Below are 24,178 nucleotides of genomic sequence, written 5' to 3' on the forward strand. Positions count from 1 at the left end.
CAAAAAAATAAGTCAGTAAGACAGAAATTTTAAAATCATGCATTAATTGTTTAGAAATTAGCTGACACCACATAAATGTTCTATAACATACCACTCAGTGTTTTGAGCTCATTGAGGAAGCTGACAGGTATTTTGGTATCTCCATCTTGGAAGTGGTACTCCATGTTACCTTTAATGAAATTTGCTAAACTCCTATAAAAAAAAAAAGCAAAAAAAAAAAGCAAAACTTTTACTGTACAAGTTTTGTCCTATTTATGATGAGAAACAAATGTCAAAAAATAAAATAATAAACTTACGTGAAGCCAGAGCTCTGAGGTTCAATTGGTTGTGCATCAGGTTCATTCAGAAGTGTGTTTAGCTGGAGACAAACACAAACTGTCAATTCTAAAGATACTACAGATGACATCTCAGTGTATACATTGGGTTTCACATCACATTTCGGATTGCAAGATAAAACTGGAATAATCTTCAACGCATGTTAATGTACTAAAAACATATTAAATGCAAGTTTTTTTCTAGACAAAATGACTTTCCTTTCAAAAATAAAGGTTATAATGTTTCATACAATGTGTATCTGTCCACCACATGTTCGAATTTGTAGAGATGTCACAAACATTCATTATACATAATAAAATATTCTTATCAGAGGAATCTTTTTAGTAAGAGAGATATTTATATATCCTTACCACTTTGTTAATGGTATTCTGCACCTGGCTGTATGTGTTGTTAACAAGAGTTTTATTGTCTGGCATGCTGATATTGGTTAGGGTGAATGTGAAGATGACTGCATAGGATGTGTCTGTAATTTCTGTGAAGTGAGGAAAATGCATTAATATCAATGATCAAGACAGAGAATTCATGGAGGTGGGATGGCGTAATGGATTGCTGTAGCAAGACTGTGGAACTGAAAAGGAAACATACTCTCATAGGTAACATTGAGCACTTTGACAGAATCCGTGATATTTGTGAATCGTGAGCTGAGCAGATTTCTTGTAGCATGGAGGACCAAACTCTCACTGGGGACAGGAGAGGAGGAGTTGAAGATGAGCCTGGTGGTGACCACAGCTGAACCAGATCTAGAGGGAAACAAAACAATTTTTCAAAGTAAATTCACAATGAACACATCTCTAATAAATAACTTTGAATACCATGACTGAAACATACATTATAGAGGGTGTTGTTTCAGAAGTCACCAGCAGACTGCTTGTAGATGTTGGAGGAACTGTTGTAGATGAGACTGCAAAATAATAAGTCATTAAGACAGAAATTTTAAAATCATGCATTAATTGTTTAGAAATTAGCTGACACCACATAAATGTTCTATAACATACCACTCAGTGTTTTGAGCTCATTGAGGAAGCTGACAGGTATTTTGGTATCTCCATCCTGGAAGTGGTACTCCATGTTACCTTTAATGACATTTGCTAAACTCCTATAAAAATAAAAATTTAAAAAAAAAGCAAAACTTTTACTGTACAAGTTTTGTCCTAATTATGATGAGAAACAAATGTCAGAAAATAAAATAATAAACTTACGTGAAGCCAGAGCTCTGAGGTTCAATTGGTTGTGCATCAGGTTCATTCAGAAGTGTGTTTAGCTGGAGACATACATAAACTTTTAGTTCTAAAGAGTATAAAAATTCGTATTGTCGCCTATAACTTTAATAATGTCTATCTCATTTATACATATCAAAAACATGTTAATTTTAAATTTTTCCAAAGCAAAATTACTTCCCATTTTTAAGATTATTAGAATTCACTCCATTTGTACCTGTCCAACACATTGGTATATATAGAAATGTAATAAATATGGATGATATATAATGAGGTATTAATATACCCTTACCACTTTGTTGATCGTACTCTGCACCTTGTTGTATGTGTTGTTTCTGAGATCTATACTATCTGGCATGCTGATGTTGGTGAGGATGAATGTGAAGATGACTGCATAGGAGGATTCTGTAATTGCTGTGAAGTGAGGACAATGCCATTGATATTAAATGAGCTATGGAATTCAGGAAAGTGAGAGGGTGATATGGGTACTTGTAGCAATGTTGTGGAATTGAACAGGAAACTTACTCTCATAAGTAATATTTAGCACTTTCATTGAATCTGTGATGTTTGTTAATCGAGAGCTCAGCAGAAATTTGCTAGCACTAAGGACCAAGCTCTCACTGGGGATGGGAGTGGAGGAGTTGAACACAAGCCTGGTATTGACCACAGCTGAACCAGGTCTAGATGAGAAAAAGCACATAATGTGTTGATTTTTCAATTAAAATTCATAATCAACACATTTCTACTGCATAACTTTGAATTTCATGAATTGAACATACATTATAAAGGATGTTGTTACAGAAGTCACCACCACATGACTTGTAGACAATGATGGTCTTTGTTGTGTTGAAGCAATTGTAGATGGCAAAAGTGTTGTTAACATTTTGATATTGATTGGGAGAACTGCACTTGAAGTGGATGGTATTGTAGTTGTTACAGTTTCTGGTGTCATTGGTTCTTCACTTGTTCTGTTTTCAAATGCTTTAGTTGACATTGTTATAGATGTTGCCTTAGGTGTGGATGAATTCATCATGTCCAATTTTGTAGGAGTTAATGATGTTGTGGATGCAGTGGTTGTCTGGGGAGTAGACATAGACAAAGTTTCAAATGTTGCTGTTGGTTTCTGAGATATGATTTCATCAGTTGGTTGTACATCAGTTGATGTAACCAATTTTGTTGGGTGTGTAGAGTTAGTTGAAGATGCCAAAGTTGTTGCTGCTTTCTGTGGGGTGGATGAACTTGATGTCTGTGAAGTAGATGCAGCTGAAGTAGCCAAAATTGACATGGTCATCTGGGGAATGACTGTAAATGAAGATGCTAAACTTGTTCCTCCAGTCTGTTGTCTGGATGGAGTGGATGTGCTCAAAGTTGTGGGAGTGGTTGGTGGCTTGGTTGAACTGGTTATCTGTGATGTGGAACCAGTTGATGTTTTCTGAGATGTGGTGCCAGGTGAAATGGCCCAAATTGTTGCTGTTGTCTGTTGATTTGATGCAGGAGTTGTTTGTGATGTATATGCAGTCAAATTGGCAACTATTGACATTGACATCTGTGGTGTAGATATAATTGAAGATGCTAAACTCATAGCTGCTTTCTGTTGGTTGGATGCATTGGATGGGCTCAAAGTCATTGTAGTGACTGTTGGTGTGGATGCTATTGTATTTGACACTGGTGTGGATGTTTTCTGAAATGTGGTTTCAGCTGACATGGCCCAAGTTGGTGCTGTTACCTGTTGTGTTGATAAAGGGGCTGGCTGTGACATATATGAAGAAGAATTGGCAACTATTGAAATTGACATCTGTGGTGTGAATAAAACTGAAGATGCTAAACTCAAAGCTGCATTCTGTTGGATGCTGGCATAGGATGGGCTCAAAGTTGCTGGAAGTGAAGTTATCTGTGATATAGAAGCAGCTGAAGTGGAGACAAGTGAAGTTCTTTTGTGAGGTATGCTTTCAGCTAAAGTGGAGAAAGTTGTGGTAGAGGTTGGTAAGTTAGATGAAGTAGATGATGTTGAGCTGGACACTGTTGATGTTTTTTGAGGTGTGGATTCAGTTGAAGTGGACATGGTTGTGGGAGAGATTTGTGGTGTAGATGAAGTGCTGTACTTTGGTCTAGAAATAGATGAAGTGGAAAATGTTGATGTAATCTCAGGTGTGGATTCAATTGAAGAGGCCACAGTTGAAGGAGTGGTTGTTGGGTCGGCTGAAGTGGTGATTTGTTTTGTGGATGCTGTTGAAGTGGTCACTGTTGATGTTTTCTGAGTTTTGGATTCAGTTGAAGAGGCCAAAGTTATTGGCGAGGTAGGGGATTTAGATGAAGAGGTGACCTGTTTGGTAGATGCTGTTGAACTGGAACCTGTTGATGTAATCTGAGGTGTGGTTTCAGGTGTAGAGGCCAAATTTGTGGCAGTTGTTGAAGAATTAGATGAAGAGGTGAGCGGTTTTGTGGATGCTGCTGAAGTGGAACCTATTAACAAAATCTCAGGTGTGGTTTCAGTTGAAGAGGCCAAAGTTGTAGGAGTGGTTGTTGGGTTGGCTGAAGTGGTGATTTGTTTTGTGGATGCTGTTGAAGTGGTCACTGTTGATGTTATCAGAGTTGTGGATACAGTTGAAGAGGCCAAAGTTGTTGGAGTTGTAAGGGAGTTAGATGAAGAGGTGACCTGTTTTGTGGATGGTGTTGAACTGGTATCTGTTGAAGTTTTCTGAGGTGTGGATTCAGTTGAAGTTGCCACGGTTGTGGCAGAGGTTGGTGGTGTGGATGAAGTGCTGATATCTAGAGTAGAAGATGAGGAAGTGGACACACTTGATGTTTTCTGAGTTGTGGATTCAGTTGAAGAGGCTAAGGTTGATGGAGTTGTAGGGGAGTTAGATGAAGAGGTGATCTGTTTTGTGGATGTTGTTGAACTGGTATCTGTTGAAGTTTTCTGAGATGTGGATTCAGTTGAAGGTGCCACGGTTGTGGCAGAGGTTGGTGGTGTGGATGAAATTGATGGAGTCACCACTTTTGATGTAATCTGAAATGTGGTTTGAGGTGTAGAGGCCAAAGTTATTGGAGTGGAAGGGGAGTTAGATGAAGAGGTGACCTGTTTTGTGGATGCTGCTGAACTGGAACCTGTTGATGTAATCTGAGGTGTGGTTGCATTTGAAGAGGCCATGGTTGAGGCAGAGGTTGGTGGTGTGGATGAAATTGATGAAATGAACACTTTTGATGGAATCTGAGGTGTGGTCACAGGCATAGAGGCCAAAGTTGTAGCAGTTGTTGTTGAGTTGGCTGAAGTGGTGATTTGTGTTGTGGATGATGTTGAAGTGGTCAATATTGATATTTTCTGAGTTGTGGATTCAGTGGAAGAGGCCAAAGTTGTTAGAGTGGTAGGGGAGTTAGATGAGGAGGTGACCTGTTTTTTGGAGGCTGTTGAACTGGAAGCTGTTGATGTAATCTGAGGTGTGGTTTCAGTTGAAGAGGCCACAGTTGTGGAAGAGGTTGGTGGTGTGGAAGAAGTTGATGAAGTGAACACTTTTGATGGAATATGAGGTGTGGTTTCAGGTTCAGATGCCATAGTTGGAGGAGTGGTTGTTGGGTTGGCTGAAGTGGTGATTTGTTTTGTGGATGTTGTTGAAGTGGTCATTGTTGATGTATTCTGTGTTGTGGATTCAGTTGAAGAGGTCATGGTTGAAGCAGAGGTTGGTGGTGAGGATGAATATGATGAAGTGAACACTTTTGATGTAATCTGAGGTGTGGTCTCAGGTGTAGAGGCCAAATTTGTGGGAGTGGTTGTCGAATTAGATGAAGAGGTGAGCTGTATTATGGATGCTGTTGAACTGGAATATGTTGATGTTTTCGGAGGTGTGGATTCAGTTGAAGTGGTCACAGTTGTTGCAGAGGATGGTGGTGTGCAGGGGGCTGATGAAGGGAACACTTCTGATTTAATATGAGGTGTGGTTTCAGGTGTAGAATAGAACGTTTTGGGAGTGGTTGGCGAGTTAGATGAAGTGGTTATCTCTTTTGTGGATGATGCTGAAGTGGAACCTATTAAGGAAATCTCAGGTGTGGTTTCAGTTGTAGAGGCCACAGCTGTAGGAGTGGTTGATGGGTTGGCTGAAGTGGTGATTTGTATTGTGGATGCTGTTGAAGTGGTCACTGTTGATGTTTTCTGAGTTGTGGATACAGTTGAAGAGGCCAAAGTTGTTGGAGTTGTAGGGGAGTTAGATGAGGAGGTGACCTGTTTTTTGGAGGCTGTTGAACTGGAAGCTGTTGATGTAATCTGAGGTGTGGTTTCAGTTGAAGAGGCCACAGTTGTGGAAGAGGTTGGTGGTGTGGAAGAAGTTGATGAAGTGAACACTTTTGATTTAATCTCAGTTGTGGATTGAGGTGTAGTTGCCAAATTTGTGGGTGTGGTTTGCGAGTTAGAGGTAGGGGATTTAGATGAAGAGGTGACCTGTTTTGTAGATGCTGTTGAACTGGAACCTGTTGAGGTAATCTCAGGTGTGGTTTCAGGTGTAGAGGCCAAATTTGTGGCAGTTTTTGAAGAATTAGATGAAGAGGTGAGCGGTTTTGTGGATGCTGCTGAAGTGGAACCTATTAAGGAAATATCAGGTGTGGTTTCAGTTGAAGAGGCCACAGTTGTAGGAGTGGTTGTTGGGTTGGCTGAAGTGGTGATTTGTTTTGTGGATGCTGTTGAAGTGGTCACTTTTGCTGTTATCAGAGTTGTGGATTCAGTTGAAGAGGCCAAAGTTATTGGCGAGGTACGGGAGTTAGATGAAGAGGTGACCTGTTTTATGGATGGTGTTGAACTGGTATCTGTTGAAGTTTTCTGAGGTGTGGATTCAGTTGAAGTTGCCACGGTTGTGGCAGAGGTTGGTGGTGTGGATGAAGTGCTGATATCTAGTGTAGAAGATGAGGAAGTGGACACACTTGATGTTTTCTGAGGTGTGGATTCAGTTGAAGTTGCCACTATTGTGGCAGAGGTTGGTGGTGTGGATGAAATTGATGGAGTCACCACTTTTGATGTAATCTGAAGTGTGGTTTGAGGTGTAGAGGCCAAAGTTATTGGAGTGGAAGGGGAGTTAGATGAAGAGGTGACCTGTTTTGTGGATGCTGCTGAACTGGAACCTGTTGATGTAATCTGAGGTGTGGTTGCATTTGAAGAGGCCATGGTTGAGGCAGAGGTTGGTTGTGTGGATGAAATTGATGAAATGAACACTTTTGGTGGAATCTGAGGTGTGGTCACAGGCATAGAGGCCAAAGTTGTAGCAGTTGTTGTTGAGTTGGCTGAAGTGGTGATTTGTGTTGTGGATGCTGTTGAAGTGATCAATATTGATATTTTCTGAGTTGTGGATTCAGTGGAAGAGGCCAAAGTTGTTAGAATGGTAGGGGAGTTAGATGAGGAGGTGACCTGTTTTTTGGAGGCTGTTGAACTGGAAGCTGTTGATGTAATCTGAGGTGTGGTTTCAGTTGAAGAGGCCACAGATGTGGAAGAGGTTGGTGGTGTGGAAGAAGTTGATGAATTGAAAACGTTTGATAGAATATGAGGTGTGGTTTCAGGTTCAGATGCCATAGTTGGAGGAGTGGTTGTTGGGTTGGCTGAAGTGGTGATTTGTTTTGTGGATGTTGTTGAAGTGGTCATTGTTGATGTATTCTGTGTTGTGGATTCAGTTGACGAGGTCATGGTTGAAGCAGAGGTTGGTGGTGAGGATGAATATGACGAAGTGAACACCTTTGTTGTAAACTGAGGTGTGGTTTCAGGTGTAGAGGCCAAATTTGTGGGAGTGGTTGTCGAATTAGATGAAGTGGTTATCTCTTTTGTGGATGATGCTGAAGTGGAACCTATTAAGGAAATCTCAGGTGTGGTTTCAGTTGTAGAGGCCACAGCTGTAGGAGTGGTGGTTGGGTTGGCTGAAGTGGTGATTTGTATTGTGGATGCTGTTGAAGTGGTCACTGTTGATGTTTTCTGAGTTGTGGATTCAGTTGAAGAGGCCAAAGTTGTTGGAGTGGTAGGGGAGTTAGTTGAAGATGTGACCTGTTTTGTAGATGCTGTTGAACTGGAACCTGTTGATGCAATCTGAGGTGTGGTTTCAGGTGTAGAGGCCAAATTTGTGGCAGTTGTTGAAGAATTAGATGAAGAGGTGAGCGGTTTTGTGGATGCTGCTGAAGTGGAACCTATTAAGGAAATCTCAGGTGTGGTTTCAGTTGAAGAGGCCACAGTTGTAGGAGTAGTTGTTGAGTTGGCTGAAGTGGTGATTTGTTTTGTGGATGCTGTTGAAGTGGTCACTGTTGATGTTATCAGAGTTGTGGATACAGTTGAAGAGGCCAAAGTTGTTGGAGTTGTAGGGGAGTTAGATGAAGAGGTGACCTGTTTTGTGGATGGTGTTGAACTGGTATCTGTTGAAGTTTTCTGAGGTGTGGATTCAGTTGAAGTTGCCACGGTTGTGGCAGAGGTTGGTGGTGTGGATGAAGTGCTGATATCTAGTGTAGAAGATGAAGAAGTGGACACACTTGATGTTTTCTGAGGTGTGGATTCAGTTGAAGTTGCCACTATTCTGGCAGAGGTTGGTGGTGTGGATGAAATTGATGGAGTCACCACTTTTGATGTAATCTGAAGTGTGGTTTGATATGTAGAGGCCAAAGTTATTGGAGTGTAAGGGGAGTTAGATGAAGAGGTGACCTTTTTTGTGGATGCTGCTGAACTGGAACCTGTTGATGTAATCTGAGGTGTGGTTGCATTTGAAGAGGCCATGGTTGAGGCAGAGGTTGGTGGTGTGGATGAAATTGATGAAATGAACACTTTTGATGGAATCTGAGGTGTGGTCACAGGCATAGAGGCCAAAGTTGTAGCAGTTGTTGTTGAGTTGGCTGAAGTGGTGATTTGTTTTGTGGATGCTGTTGAAGTGGTCACTGTTGATGTTATCAGAGTTGTGGATACAGTTGAAGAGGCCAAAGTTTTTGGAGTTGTAGGGGAGTTAGATGAAGAGGTGACCTGTTTTGTGGATGGTGTTAAACTGGTATTTGTTGAAGTTTTCTGAGGTGTGGATTCAGTTGAAGTTGCCACGGTTGTGGCAGAGGTTGGTGGTGTGGATGAAGTGCTGATATCTAGAGTAGAAGATGAGGAAGTGGACACACTTGATGTTTTCTGAGGTGTGGATTCAGTTGAAGTTACCACTATTGTGGCAGAGGTTGGTGGTGTGGATGAAATTGATGGAGTCACCACTTTTGATGTAATCTGAAGTGTGGTTTGAGGTGTAGAGGCCAAAGTTATTGGAGTGTAAGGGGAGTTAGATGAAGAGGTGACCTGTTTTGTGGATGCTGCTGAACTGGAACCTGTTGATGTAATCTGAGGTGTGGTTGCATTTGAAGAGGCCATGGTTGAGGCAGAGGTTGGTGGTGTGGATGAAATTGATGAAATGAACACTTTTGATGGAATCTGAGGTGTGGTCACAGGCATAGAGGCCAAAGTTGTAGCAGTTGTTGTTGAGTTGGCTGAAGTGGTGATTTGTTTTGTGGATGCTGTTGAAGTGGTCACTGTTGATGTTATCAGAGTTGTGGATACAGTTGAAGAGGCCAAAGTTGTTGGAGTTGTAAGGGAGTTAGATGAAGAGGTGACCTGTTTTGTGGATGGTGTTGAACTGGTATCTGTTGAAGTTTTCTGAGGTGTGGATTCAGTTGAAATTGCCACGGTTGTGGCAGAGGTTGGTGGTGTGGATGAAGTGCTGATATCTAGAGTAGAAGATGAGGAAGTGGACACACTTGATGTTTTCTGAGCTGTGGATTCAGTTGAAGAGGCTAAAGTTGTTGGAGTTGTAAGGGAGTTAGATGAAGAGGTGACCTGTTTTGTGGATGTTGTTGAACTGGTATCTGTTGAAGTTTTCTGAGATGTGGATTCAGTTGAAGGTGCCACGGTTGTGGCAGAGATTGGTGGTGTGGATGAAGTGCTGATATCTAGTGTAGAAGATGAGGAAGTGGACACACTTGATGTTTTCTGAGGTGTGGATTCAGTTGAAGTTGCCACTATTGTGGCAGAGGTTGGTGGGGTGGATGAAATTGATGGAGTCACCACTTTTGATGTAATCTGAAATGCGGTTTGAGGTGTAGAGGCCAAAGTTATTGGAGTGGAAGGGGATTTAGATGAAGAGGTGACCTGTTTTGTGGATGCTGCTGAACTGGAACCTGTTGATGTAATCTGAGGTGTGGTTGCATTTGAAGAGGCCACAGTTGTGGAAGAGGTTGGTGGTGTGGATGAAATTGATGAAGTGAACACTTTTGATGGAATCTGAGGTGTGGTTTCAGGTTCAGATGCCATAGTTGGAGGAGTGGTTGTTGGGTTGGCTGAAGTGGTGATTTGTTTTGTGGATGTTGTTGAAGTGGTCATTGTTGATGTATTCTGTGTTGTGGATTCAGTTGAAGAGGTCATGGTTGAAGCAGAGGTTGGTGGTGAGGATGAATATGATGAAGTGAACACTTTTGATGTAATCTGAGGTGTGGTCTCAGGTGTAGAGGCCAAATTTGTGGGAGTGGTTTTCGAATTAGATGAAGAGGTGAGCTGTATTATGGATGCTGTTGAACTGGAATATGTTGATGTTTTCGGAGGTGTGGATTCAGTTGAAGTGGTCACAGTTGTTGCAGAGGATGGTGGTGTGTAGGGGGCTGATGAAGGGAACACTTCTGATTTAATATGAGGTGTGGTTTCAGGTGTAGAATAGAACGTTTTGGGAGTGGTTGGCGAGTTAGATGAAGTGGTTATCTCTTTTGTGGATGATGCTGAAGTGGAACCTATTAAGGAAATCTCAGGTGTGGTTTCAGTTGTAGAGGCCACAGCTGTAGGAGTGGTTGTTGGGTTGGCTGAAGTGGTGATTTGTATTGTGGATGCTGTTGAAGTGGTCACTGTTGATGTTTTCTGAGTTGTGGATTCAGTTGAAGAGGCCAAAGTTGTTGGAGTGGTACGGGAGTTAGATGAAGATGTGACCTGTTTTGTGGATGCTGTTGAACTGGAACCTGTTGATGTAATCTTAGGTGTGGTTACACTTGAAGAGGCCTCGGTTGAGGCAGAGGTTGCTGTTGTGGAAGACATTGATGAAGTGAACACTTTTGATTTAATCTCAGTTGTGGATTGAGGTGTAGTTGCCAAATTTGTGGGTGTGGTTTGCGAGTTAGATGAAGAGGTGAGCTGTTTTGTGGATGCAGTTGAACTGGTATATGTTGATGTTTTCGGAGGTGTGGATTCAGTTGAAATGGTCACACTTGTGGAAGAGGATGGTGGTGTGTATGGGGTTGATGAAGGGAACACTTCTGATTTAATCTGATGTGTGGTTTCAGGTGTAGAGGCCAAAGTTGTGTGAGCGGATGGTGAGTTAGATGAAGTGGTTATCTGGTTTGTGGATGCTGTTGAAGTGGAACCTATTGATGTAATCTGAGGTGTCTTTGCAGTTGAAGAGGCCACAGTTGAAGGAGTGGTTGTTGGGTTGCCTGAAGTGGTGATTAGTTTTGTGGATGCTGTTGAAGTGGTCGCTGTTGATGTTTTCTGAGTTTTGGATTCAGTTGAAGAGGCCAAAGTTATTGGCGAGGTAGGGGATTTAGATGAAGAGGTGACCTGTTTTGTAGATGCTGTTGAACTGGAACCTGTTGATGTAATCTGAGGTGTGGTTTCAGGTGTAGAGGCCAAATTTGTGGCAGTTGTTGAAGAATTAGATGAAGAGGTGAGCGGCTTTGTGGATGCTGCTGAAGTGGAACCTATTAAGGAAATCTCAGGTGTGGTTTCAGTTGAAGAGGCCACAGTTGTAGGAGTGGTTGTTGGGTTGGCTGAAGTGGTGATTTGTTTTGTGGATGCTGTTGAAGTGGTCACTGTTGATGTTATCAGAGTTGTGGATACAGTTGAAGAGGCCAAAGTTGTTGGAGTTGTAGGGGAGTTAGATGAAGAGGTGACCTGTTTTGTGGATGGTGTTGAACTGGTATCTGTTGAAGTTTTCTGAGGTGTGGATTCAGTTGAAGTTGCCACGGTTGTGGCAGAGGTTGGTGGTGTGGATGAAGTGCTGATATCTAGAGTAGAAGATGAGGAAGTGGACACACTTGATGTTTTCTGAGTTGTGGATTCAGTTGAAGAGGCTAAAGTTGATGGAGTTGTAGGGGAGTTAGATGAAGAGGTGATCTGTTTTGTGGATGGTGTTGAACTGGTATCTGTTGAAGTTTTCTGAGATGTGGATTCAGTTGAAGGTGCCACGGTTGTGGCAGAGGTTGGTGGTGTGGATGAAGTGCTGATATCTAGTGTAGAAGATGAGGAAGTAGACCCCTTTGATGTTTTCTGAGGTGTGGATTCAGTTGAAGTTGCCACTATTGTGTTAGAGGTTGGTGGTGTGGATGAAATTGATGGAGTCACCACTTTTGATGTAATCTGAAATGTGGTTTGAGATGTAGAGGCCAAAGTTATTGGAGTGGAAGGGGAGTTAGATGAAGAGGTGACCTGTTTTGTGGATGCTGCTGAACTGGAACCTGTTGATGTAATCTGAGGTGTGGTTGCATTTGAAGAGGCCATGGTTGAGGCAGAGGTTGGTGGTGTGGATGAAATTGATGAAATGAACACTTTTGATGGAATCTGAGGTGTGGTCACAGGCATAGAGGCCAAAGTTGTAGCAGTTGTTGTTGAGTTGGCTGAAGTGGTGATTTGTTTTGTGGATGCTGTTGAAGTGGTCACTGTTGATGTTATCAGAGTTGTGGATACAGTTGAAGAGGCCAAAGTTGTTGGAGTTGTAAGGGAGTTAGATGAAGAGGTGACCTGTTTTGTGGATGGTGTTGAACTGGTATCTGTTGAAGTTTTCTGAGGTGTGGATTCAGTTGAAATTGCCACGGTTGTGGCAGAGGTTGGTGGTGTGGATGAAGTGCTGATATCTAGAGTAGAAGATGAGGAAGTGGACACACTTGATGTTTTCTGAGTTGTGGATTCAGTTGAAGAGGCTAAAGTTGATGGAGTTGTAGGGGAGTTAGATGAAGAGGTGATCTGTTTTGTGGATGGTGTTGAACTGGTATCTGTTGAAGTTTTCTGAGATGTGGATTCAGTTGAAGGTGCCACGGTTGTGGCAGAGGTTGGTGGTGTGGATGAAGTGCTGATATCTAGTGTAGAAGATGAGGAAGTGGACACACTTGATGTTTTCTGAGGTGTGGATTCAGTTGAAGTTGCCACTATTGTGGCAGAGGTTGGTGGGGTGGATGAAATTGATGGAGTCACCACTTTTGATGTAATCTGAAATGTGGTTTGAGGTGTAGAGGCCAAAGTTATTGGAGTGGAAGGGGAGTTAGATGAAGAGGTGACCTGTTTTGTGGATGCTGCTGAACTGGAACCTGTTGATGTAATCTGAGGTGTGGTTGCATTTGAAGAGGCCATGGTTGAGGCAGAGGTTGATGGTGTGGATGAAATTGATGAAATGAACACTTTTGATGGAATCTGAGGTGTGGTCACAGGCATAGAGGCCAAAGTTGTAGCAGTTGTTGTTGAGTTGGCTGAAGTGGTGATTTGTGTTGTGGATGATGTTGAAGTGGTCAATATTGATATTTTCTGAGTTGTGGATTCAGTGGAAGAGGCCAAAGTTGTTAGAGTGGTAGGGGAGTTAGATGAGGAGGTGACCTGTTTTTTGGAGGCTGTTGAACTGGAAGCTGTTGATGTAATCTGAGGTGTGGTTTCAGTTGAAGAGGCCACAGTTGTGGAAGAGGTTGGTGGTGTGGAAGAAGTTGATGAAGTGAACACTTTTGATGGAATATGAGGTGTGGTTTCAGGTTCAGATGCCATAGTTGGAGGAGTGGTTGTTGGGTTGGCTGAAGTGGTGATTTGTTTTGTGGATGTTGTTGAAGTGGTCATTGTTGATGTATTCTGTGTTGTGGATTCAGTTGAAGAGGTCATGGTTGAAGCAGAGGTTGGTGGTGAGGATGAATATGATGAAGTGAACACTTTTGATGTAATCTGAGGTGTGGTCTCAGGTGTAGAGGCCAAATTTGTGGGAGTGGTTGTCGAATTAGATGAAGAGGTGAGCTGTATTATGGATGCTGTTGAACTGGAATATGTTGATGTTTTCGGAGGTGTGGATTCAGTTGAAGTGGTCACAGTTGTTGCAGAGGATGGTGGTGTGTAGGGGGCTGATGAAGGGAACACTTCTGATTTAATATGAGGTGTGGTTTCAGGTGTAGAATAGAAAGTTTTGGGAGTGGTTGGCGAGTTAGATGAAGTGGTTATCTCTTTTGTGGATGATGCTGAAGTGGAACCTATTAAGGAAATCTCAGGTGTGGTTTCAGTTGTAGAGGCCACAGCTGTAGGAGTGGTTGTTGGGTTGGCTGAAGTGGTGATTTGTATTGTGGATGCTGTTGAAGTGGTCACTGTTGATGTTTTCTGAGTTGTGGATTCAGTTGAAGAGGCCAAAGTTGTTGGAGTGGTACGGGAGTTAGATGAAGATGTGACCTGTTTTGTGGATGCTGTTGAACTGGAACCTGTTGATGTAATCTTAGGTGTGGTTACACTTGAAGAGGCCTCGGTTGAGGCAGAGGTTGCTGTTGTGGAAGACATTGATGAAGTGAACACTTTTGATTTAATCTCAGTTGTGGATTGAGGTGTAGTTGCCAAATTTGTGGGTGTGGTTTGCGAGTTAGATGAAGAGGTGAGCTGTTTTGTGGATGCAGTTGAACTGGTATATGTTGATGTTTTCGGAGGTGTGGATTCAGTTGAAATGGTCACACTTGTGGAAGAGGATGGTGGTGTGTATGGGGTTGATGAAGGGAACACTTCTGATTTAATCTGATGTGTGGTTTCAGGTGTAGAGGCCAAAGTTGTGTGAGCGGATGGTGAGTTAGATGAAGTGGTTATCTGGTTTGTGGATGCTGTTGAAGTGGAACCTATTGATGTAATCTGAGGTGTCTTTGCAGTTGAAGAGGCCACAGTTGAAGGAGTGGTTGTTGGGTTGCCTGAAGTGGTGATTAGTTTTGTGGATGCTGTTGAAGTGGTCGCTGTTGATGTTTTCTGAGTTTTGGATTCAGTTGAAGAGGCCAAAGTTATTGGCGAGGTAGGGGATTTAGATGAAGAGGTGACCTGTTTTGTAGATGCTGTTGAACTGGAACCTGTTGATGTAATCTGAGGTGTGGTTTCAGGTGTAGAGGCCAAATTTGTGGCAGTTGTTGAAGAATTAGATGAAGAGGTGAGCGGCTTTGTGGATGCTGCTGAAGTGGAACCTATTAAGGAAATCTCAGGTGTGGTTTCAGTTGAAGAGGCCACAGTTGTAGGAGTGGTTGTTGGGTTGGCTGAAGTGGTGATTTGTTTTGTGGATGCTGTTGAAGTGGTCACTGTTGATGTTATCAGAGTTGTGGATACAGTTGAAGAGGCCAAAGTTGTTGGAGTTGTAGGGGAGTTAGATGAAGAGGTGACCTGTTTTGTGGATGGTGTTGAACTGGTATCTGTTGAAGTTTTCTGAGGTGTGGATTCAGTTGAAGTTGCCACGGTTGTGGCAGAGGTTGGTGGTGTGGATGAAGTGCTGATATCTAGAGTAGAAGATGAGGAAGTGGACACACTTGATGTTTTCTGAGTTGTGGATTCAGTTGAAGAGGCTAAAGTTGATGGAGTTGTAGGGGAGTTAGATGAAGAGGTGATCTGTTTTGTGGATGGTGTTGAACTGGTATCTGTTGAAGTTTTCTGAGATGTGGATTCAGTTGAAGGTGCCACGGTTGTGGCAGAGGTTGGTGGTGTGGATGAAGTGCTGATATCTAGTGTAGAAGATGAGGAAGTAGACCCCTTTGATGTTTTCTGAGGTGTGGATTCAGTTGAAGTTGCCACTATTGTGTTAGAGGTTGGTGGTGTGGATGAAATTGATGGAGTCACCACTTTTGATGTAATCTGAAATGTGGTTTGAGATGTAGAGGCCAAAGTTATTGGAGTGGAAGGGGAGTTAGATGAAGAGGTGACCTGTTTTGTGGATGCTGCTGAACTGGAACCTGTTGATGTAATCTGAGGTGTGGTTGCATTTGAAGAGGCCATGGTTGAGGCAGAGGTTGGTGGTGTGGATGAAATTGATGAAATGAACACTTTTGATGGAATCTGAGGTGTGGTCACAGGCATAGAGGCCAAAGTTGTAGCAGTTGTTGTTGAGTTGGCTGAAGTGGTGATTTGTTTTGTGGATGCTGTTGAAGTGGTCACTGTTGATGTTATCAGAGTTGTGGATACAGTTGAAGAGGCCAAAGTTGTTGGAGTTGTAAGGGAGTTAGATGAAGAGGTGACCTGTTTTGTGGATGGTGTTGAACTGGTATCTGTTGAAGTTTTCTGAGGTGTGGATTCAGTTGAAATTGCCACGGTTGTGGCAGAGGTTGGTGGTGTGGATGAAGTGCTGATATCTAGAGTAGAAGATGAGGAAGTGGACACACTTGATGTTTTCTGAGTTGTGGATTCAGTTGAAGAGGCTAAAGTTGATGGAGTTGTAGGGGAGTTAGATGAAGAGGTGATCTGTTTTGTGGATGGTGTTGAACTGGTATCTGTTGAAGTTTTCTGAGATGTGGATTCAGTTGAAGGTGCCACGGTTGTGGCAGAGGTTGGTGGTGTGGATGAAGTGCTGATATCTAGTGTAGAAGATGAGGAAGTGGACACACTTGATGTTTTCTGAGGTGTGGATTCAGTTGAAGTTGCCACTATTGTGGCAGAGGTTGGTGGGGTGGATGAAATTGATGGAGTCACCACTTTTGATGTAATCTGAAATGTGGTTTGAGGTGTAGAGGCCAAAGTTATTGGAGTGGAAGGGGAGTTAGATGAAGAGGTGACCTGTTTTGTGGATGCTGCTGAACTGGAACCTGTTGATGTAATCTGAGGTGTGGTTGCATTTGAAGAGGCCATGGTTGAGGCAGAGGTTGATGGTGTGGATGAAATTGATGAAATGAACACTTTTGATGGAATCTGAGGTGTGGTCACAGGCATAGAGGCCAAAGTTGTAGCAGTTGTTGTTGAGTTGGCTGAAGTGGTGATTTGTGTTGTGGATGATGTTGAAGTGGTCAATATTGATATTTTCTGAGTTGTGGATTCAGTGGAAGAGGCCAAAGTTGTTAGAGTGGTAGGGGAGTTAGATGAGGAGGTGACCTGTTTTTTGGAGGCTGTTGAACTGGAAGCTGTTGATGTAATCTGAGGTGTGGTTTCAGTTGAAGAGGCCACAGTTGTGGAAGAGGTTGGTGGTGTGGAAGAAGTTGATGAAGTGAACACTTTTGATGGAATATGAGGTGTGGTTTCAGGTTCAGATGCCATAGTTGGAGGAGTGGTTGTTGGGTTGGCTGAAGTGGTGATTTGTTTTGTGGATGTTGTTGAAGTGGTCATTGTTGATGTATTCTGTGTTGTGGATTCAGTTGAAGAGGTCATGGTTGAAGCAGAGGTTGGTGGTGAGGATGAATATGATGAAGTGAACACTTTTGATGTAATCTGAGGTGTGGTCTCAGGTGTAGAGGCCAAATTTGTGGGAGTGGTTGTCGAATTAGATGAAGAGGTGAGCTGTATTATGGATGCTGTTGAACTGGAATATGTTGATGTTTTCGGAGGTGTGGATTCAGTTGAAGTGGTCACAGTTGTTGCAGAGGATGGTGGTGTGTAGGGGGCTGATGAAGGGAACACTTCTGATTTAATATGAGGTGTGGTTTCAGGTGTAGAATAGAAAGTTTTGGGAGTGGTTGGCGAGTTAGATGAAGTGGTTATCTCTTTTGTGGATGATGCTGAAGTGGAACCTATTAAGGAAATCTCAGGTGTGGTTTCAGTTGTAGAGGCCACAGCTGTAGGAGTGGTTGTTGGGTTGGCTGAAGTGGTGATTTGTATTGTGGATGCTGTTGAAGTGGTCACTGTTGATGTTTTCTGAGTTGTGGATTCAGTTGAAGAGGCCAAAGTTGTTGGAGTGGTACGGGAGTTAGATGAAGATGTGACCTGTTTTGTGGATGCTGTTGAACTGGAACCTGTTGATGTAATCTTAGGTGTGGTTACACTTGAAGAGGCCTCGGTTGAGGCAGAGGTTGCTGTTGTGGAAGACATTGATGAAGTGAACACTTTTGATTTAATCTCAGTTGTGGATTGAGGTGTAGTTGCCAAATTTGTGGGTGTGGTTTGCGAGTTAGATGAAGAGGTGAGCTGTTTTGTGGATGCAGTTGAACTGGTATATGTTGATGTTTTCGGAGGTGTGGATTCAGTTGAAATGGTCACACTTGTGGAAGAGGATGGTGGTGTGTATGGGGTTGATGAAGGGAACACTTCTGATTTAATCTGATGTGTGGTTTCAGGTGTAGAGGCCAAAGTTGTGTGAGCGGATGGTGAGTTAGATGAAGTGGTTATCTGGTTTGTGGATGCTGTTGAAGTGGAACCTATTGATGTAATCTGAGGTGTCTTTGCAGTTGAAGAGGCCACAGTTGAAGGAGTGGTTGTTGGGTTGCCTGAAGTGGTGATTAGTTTTGTGGATGCTGTTGAAGTGGTCGCTGTTGATGTTTTCTGAGTTTTGGATTCAGTTGAAGAGGCCAAAGTTATTGGCGAGGTAGGGGATTTAGATGAAGAGGTGACCTGTTTTGTAGATGCTGTTGAACTGGAACCTGTTGATGTAATCTGAGGTGTGGTTTCAGGTGTAGAGGCCAAATTTGTGGCAGTTGTTGAAGAATTAGATGAAGAGGTGAGCGGCTTTGTGGATGCTGCTGAAGTGGAACCTATTAAGGAAATCTCAGGTGTGGTTTCAGTTGAAGAGGCCACAGTTGTAGGAGTGGTTGTTGGGTTGGCTGAAGTGGTGATTTGTTTTGTGGATGCTGTTGAAGTGGTCACTGTTGATGTTATCAGAGTTGTGGATACAGTTGAAGAGGCCAAAGTTGTTGGAGTTGTAGGGGAGTTAGATGAAGAGGTGACCTGTTTTGTGGATGGTGTTGAACTGGTATCTGTTGAAGTTTTCTGAGGTGTGGATTCAGTTGAAGTTGCCACGGTTGTGGCAGAGGTTGGTGGTGTGGATGAAGTGCTGATATCTAGAGTAGAAGATGAGGAAGTGGACACACTTGATGTTTTCTGAGTTGTGGATTCAGTTGAAGAGGCTAAAGTTGATGGAGTTGTAGGGGAGTTAGATGAAGAGGTGATCTGTTTTGTGGATGGTGTTGAACTGGTATCTGTTGAAGTTTTCTGAGATGTGGATTCATTTGAAGGTGCCACGGTTGTGGCAGAGGTTGGTGGTGTGGATGAAGTGCTGATATCTAGTGTAGAAGATGAGGAAGTAGACCCCTTTGATGTTTTCTGAGGTGTGGATTCAGTTGAAGTTGCCACTATTGTGTTAGAGGTTGGTGGTGTGGATGAAATTGATGGAGTCACCACTTTTGATGTAATCTGAAATGTGGTTTGAGATGTAGAGGCCAAAGTTATTGGAGTGGAAGGGGAGTTAGATGAAGAGGTGACCTGTTTTGTGGATGCTGCTGAACTGGAACCTGTTGATGTAATCTGAGGTGTGGTTGCATTTGAAGAGGCCATGGTTGAGGCAGAGGTTGGTGGTGTGGATGAAATTGATGAAATGAACACTTTTGATGGAATCTGAGGTGTGGTCACAGGCATAGAGGCCAAAGTTGTAGCAGTTGTTGTTGAGTTGGCTGAAGTGGTGATTTGTGTTGTGGATGCTGTTGAAGTGGTCAATATTGATATTTTCTGAGTTGTGGATTCAGTGGAAGAGGCCAAAGTTGTTATTGTGGTAGGGGAGTTAGATGAGGAGGTGACCTGTTTTTTGGAGTCTGTTGAACTGGAAGCTGTTGATGTAATCTGAGGTGTGGTTTCAGTTGAAGAGGCCACGGTTGAGGCAGAGGTTGGTGGTGTGGATGAAATTGATGAAATGAACACTTTTGATGGAATCTGAGGTGTGGTCACAGGCATAGAGACCAAAGTTGTTGGAGTTGTAGGGGAGTTAGATGAAGAGGTGACCTGTTTTGTGGATGGTGTTGAACTGGTATCTGTTGAAGTTTTCTGAGATGTGGATTCAGTTGAAAGTGCAACGGTTGTGGCAGAGGTTGGTGGTGTGGATGAAGTGCTGATATCTAGTGTAGAAGATGAGGAAGTGGACACACTTGATGTTTTCTGAGTTGTGGATTCAGTTGAAGAGGCTAAAGTTGATGGAGTTGTAGGGGAGTTAGATGAAGAGTTGATCTGTTTTGTGGATGGTGTTGAACTGGTATCTGTTGAAGTTTTCTGAGATGTGGATTCAGTTGAAGGTGCCACGGTTGTGGCAGAGGTTGGTGGTGTGGATGAAGTGCTGATATCTAGTGTAGAAGATGAAGAAGTGGAGACAAAAGATGTTTTCTGAGGTGTGGATTCAGTTGAAGTTGCCACTATTGTGGCAGAGGTTGGTGGTGTGGATGAAATTGATAGAGTCACCACTTTTGATGTAATCTGAAATGTGGTTTGAGATGTAGAGGCCAAAGTTATTGGAGTGGAAGGGGAGTTAGATGAAGAGGTGACCTGTTTTGTGGATGCTGCTGAACTGGAACCTGTTGATGTAATCTGAGGTGTGGTTGCATTTGAAGAGGCCATGGTTGAGGCAGAGGTTAGTGGTGTGGATGAAATTGATGAAATGAACACTTTTGATGGAATCTGAGGTGTGGTCACAGGCATAGAGGCCAAAGTTGTAGCAGTTGTTGTTGAGTTGGCTGAAGTGGTGATTTGTGTTGTGGATGCTGTTGAAGTGGTCAATATTGATATTTTTTGAGTTGTGGATTCAGTGGAAGAGGCCAAAGTTGTTATAGTGGTAGGGGAGTTAGATGAGGAGGTGACCTGTTTTCTGGAGGCTGTTGAACTGGAAGCTGTTGATGTAATCTGAGGTGTGGTTTCAGTTGAAGAGGCCACGGTTGTGGAAGAGGTTGGTGGTGTGGAAGAAGTTGATGAAGTGAACACGTTTGATGGAATATGAGGTGTGGTTTCAGGTGTAGAGGTCAAATTTGTGGGAGTGGTTGTCGAATTAGATGAAGAGGTGAGCTGTATTATGGATGCTGTTGAACTGGAATATGTTGATGTTTTCGGAGGTGTGGATTCAGTTGAAGTGGTCACAGTTGTTGCAGAGGATGGTGGTGTGTAGGGGGCTGATGAAGGGAACACTTCTGATTTAATATGAGGTGTGGTTTCAGGTGTAGAATAGAACATTTTGGGAGTGGTTGGCGAGTTAGATGAAGTGGTTATCTCTTTTGTGGATGATGCTGAAGTGGAACCTATTAAGGAAATCTCAGGTGTGGTTTCAGTTGTAGAGGCCACAGCTGTAGGAGTGGTTGTTGGGTTGGCTGAAGTGGTGATTTGTATTGTGGATGCTGTTGAAGTGGTCACTGTTGATGTTATCAGAGTTGTGGATACAGTTGAAGAGGCCAAAGTTGTTGGAGTTGTAGGGGAGTTAGATGAAGAGGTGACCTGTTTTGTGGATGGTGTTGAACTGGTATCTGTTGAAGTTTTCTGAGATGTGGATTCAGTTGAAAGTGCAACGGTTGTGGCAGAGGTTGGTGGTGTGGATGAAGTGCTGATATCTAGTGTAGAAGATGAGGAAGTGGACACACTTGATGTTTTCTGAGTTGTGGATTCAGTTGAAGAGGCTAAAGTTGATGGAGTTGTAGGGGAGTTAGATGAAGAGTTGATCTGTTTTGTGGATGGTGTTGAACTGGTATCTGTTGAAGTTTTCTGAGATGTGGATTCAGTTGAAGGTGCCACGGTTGTGGCAGAGGTTGGTGGTGTGGATGAAGTGCTGATATCTAGTGTAGAAGATGAAGAAGTGGAGACAAAAGATGTTTTCTGAGGTGTGGATTCAGTTGAAGTTGCCACTATTGTGGCAGAGGTTGGTGGTGTGGATGAAATTGATAGAGTCACCACTTTTGATGTAATCTGAAATGTGGTTTGAGATGTAGAGGCCAAAGTTATTGGAGTGGAAGGGGAGTTAGATGAAGAGGTGACCTGTTTTGTGGATGCTGCTGAACTGGAACCTGTTGATGTAATCTGAGGTGTGGTTGCATTTGAAGAGGCCATGGTTGTGGCAGAGGTTGGTGGTGTGGATGAAGTGCTGATATCTAGTGTAGAAGATGAGGAAGTGGACACACTTGATGTTTTCTGAGTTGTGGATTCAGTTGAAGAGGCTAAAGTTGATGGAGTTGTAGGGGAGTTAGAGGAAGAGGTGACCTGTTTTGTGGATGCTGTTGAAGTGGTATCTGTTGATGTTTTCTCAGCTGAGGATTCACTTGAAATGCCCATGGTTTTGGCAGAGGTTGGTGGTGTGGATGAAATTGATGGAGTCACCACTTTTGATGTAATCTCAGGTGTGGTTTCAGTTGTAGAGGCCACAGTTTTAGGACTGGTTGTTGGGTTAGCTGAAGCGGTGATTTGTTTTGTGGATGTTGTTGAAGTGGTCACTGTTGATGTTGTGAACACTTTTGATCTAATCTTATGTGTGGTTTCAGGTGTACTGGACAAAGTTGTAGGAGTGATTGGGTTAGATGTAGTGGTTATCCTTTTTGTGGATGCTGTTGAACTGGAATCTGTTGATGTTTTCTGAGGTGTGGATTCAGTTGAAGTGGCCATGGATTTGGCATAGGTCGGTGCTTGGGATGAAGTACTGATATCTAGTGTAGAATTTGAGGAAGTGAGCACTGTTGAAGTAATCTGAGGTGTGGATTCACTTGCAGAGGCCAGTGTTGTTGGAGTGGAAAGGAATGTAGATGAAATTATGATCTGTTTTGTGGATGCTGTTGAACTCGTCACTGTTGATGTTTTCTGATTTGTAGTTTCACTTGAAGGGGCTAAGGTTCTGGGACTGGTTGTTGGGTTAGATGAACTGTGTACCTGTTTTGTAGATGCTGTTGAACTGATCACTGTTGATGTTTTCTGAGCTGTGGATTCTGGTGCAGTGGCTACTGTTTTGGCAGCAGATATCAGATTTGTGGATTTAGTAGGGCTGGACGCTTGTGATGTTTTTTGGGTTGTTTCAATTCCTCGGTATGACCTACTTGTTTGTGTTTGTGGTGTTTTTGCAATTGACATAGACATTCTAAATCCTGTTTGTAATGTGGACTCAGTTGACATGACCAAACTTGTTGGTCTTATTTGTGTTGTAGATGCATTTGTTGTTGCCAAAGTTGTGTCCATTGCTGCTCCTGAAATTCCAGTAAGTACCCACCATATACACACTGTTACAAAAAAGAATATTATTGTATTATTGTATTATACTTTGTATTTACACTTTTTTGAATATATTTATCTTGCATTATGTGTTCTATTCAGCATTTTCTAATGACATCATTAGAAAATATAACATGGCTGAGATTGTTCATGACTCCATTCCATTTAGTTGAGTGTTGCATTCAATTAATCTTTCCCATCTAATTCATTTTCTTTAAGAAATCAAGCCATCAGGCATGTGCTCACGGAAAAGAACAACAGAGACTGAAATGTGGATGTCCATGAAATTTTGATGGCTGCATTTGTTAAGCCTTTAATTTAATATTTACATTTAATATTACAAGAAATATCAGCATTATGGTTTTAAAAATACTTGTATTACAATTGTTTTTTATTATTGGTTTGTTTATTTGATGGAAAAGTCATATGACTTTTCATCAGCAGTTCATTCAGCTTTTTCACAAAACTCATACACCATGACAGCCACTGGTCACATTTCAAGGCAAAGGTTGACCAAATACATTTTTTTCACATTTTAGTGCTGTTTTCACAGACTGTTCGAACTGATATCCAAATCAACCCTTCAATCACATTATCAGGGCCTTAGGTTTGTCATAAGAAGTGTGTGTCATCTATATAGAAATCTATTGTCATGTTATTTATGTCTAAGTGGAAATCCAGAAATGGAGGCATTCTGTCATATCTCTTCTGTTGCAATTTTGAGAATTACGGTGAATAGTAAATGGATCGAAGACATTCCCTACAATACTGTCCACAGCCACCAGCAGCCTCTCTTGAATAATAATATCTAATCATCAGCTGATTGCCTTCAGCTATTCCCAGGCACATAAATACTTCGTTTTTATGTTAATTGTGAAGTCTTGCTTTTCATTGTGTTCCACAATCTGAGGTAGCAGTATTCTCTATTGTACTCTGACTGACCGTGTTTTGTACTTTGGATCTCACCTTGGTTTGAACACCATATATTGTTTTGTATCACTGTCCACAACTTTTGCTTTGAATGTTACTTTTACTCTTTTGTACTGTGTTTTTGGTATTGCTGACCCTCACCCTCATCATCATAAAAAAATGGATCGTAAAAGTCTTTAAAGTTTAATTCCCCTATGTTACACATTTAATAAGAGTATGTTAATGTATTTTGCTCAAACAGTATCCTCTGAAAACAATGCACTCTTGTGGGAAAACTAGAAACTAAGATTGCAAACTAGAAACTAGAAATTTACAATCTAGAAACTAGAAATCAGAAATCTTACAATCTAGAAACTAGAAACAAAGTTTACAATCAATGCCTATTCAATAATATGTCCCACTGGGCCATGATAGCAGATTTCTATAACAAATTTTGCCCCATGACACTTGGAGATTTATTGCCTTCTCTAGAAATGACTACATTTTAATGTAAACGCCATAGCACCTCTCTTCTTTATAACTATTTGTCTTACCAACAGTGCCTTTGAAATGGGGTATAATAAGATAT

At 42.3% G+C, this 24,178-nt stretch overlaps 2 protein-coding genes across 3 annotated transcripts in view; one reads left to right on the forward strand and one right to left on the reverse strand.

Annotated features, from left to right (window-relative positions):
* The window catches only part of LOC145660169 (uncharacterized), a 283,557-nt gene that overhangs the window by 32,387 nt on the left and 226,992 nt on the right, over positions 1-24,178 (forward strand). The window lies entirely within an intron of this gene.
* Positions 1,839-22,606, reverse strand: LOC145660319 (uncharacterized). Its single transcript, XM_081724806.1, has 2 exons — positions 4,856-22,606; positions 1,839-4,753 (listed from the first exon to the last, which is right to left on the reverse strand). The coding sequence occupies exons 1-2, from the start codon at positions 22,582-22,584 to the stop codon at positions 2,296-2,298; spliced, it is 20,187 nt and encodes a 6,728-aa protein (XP_081580932.1). The 5' UTR covers positions 22,585-22,606; the 3' UTR covers positions 1,839-2,295.

The sequence above is a fragment of the Electrophorus electricus genome, chromosome 12, assembly GCF_041902795.1.
Source record: "Electrophorus electricus isolate QZ-2024a chromosome 12, ASM4190279v1, whole genome shotgun sequence".
Lineage (NCBI taxonomy): Eukaryota > Metazoa > Chordata > Actinopteri > Gymnotiformes > Gymnotidae > Electrophorus > Electrophorus electricus.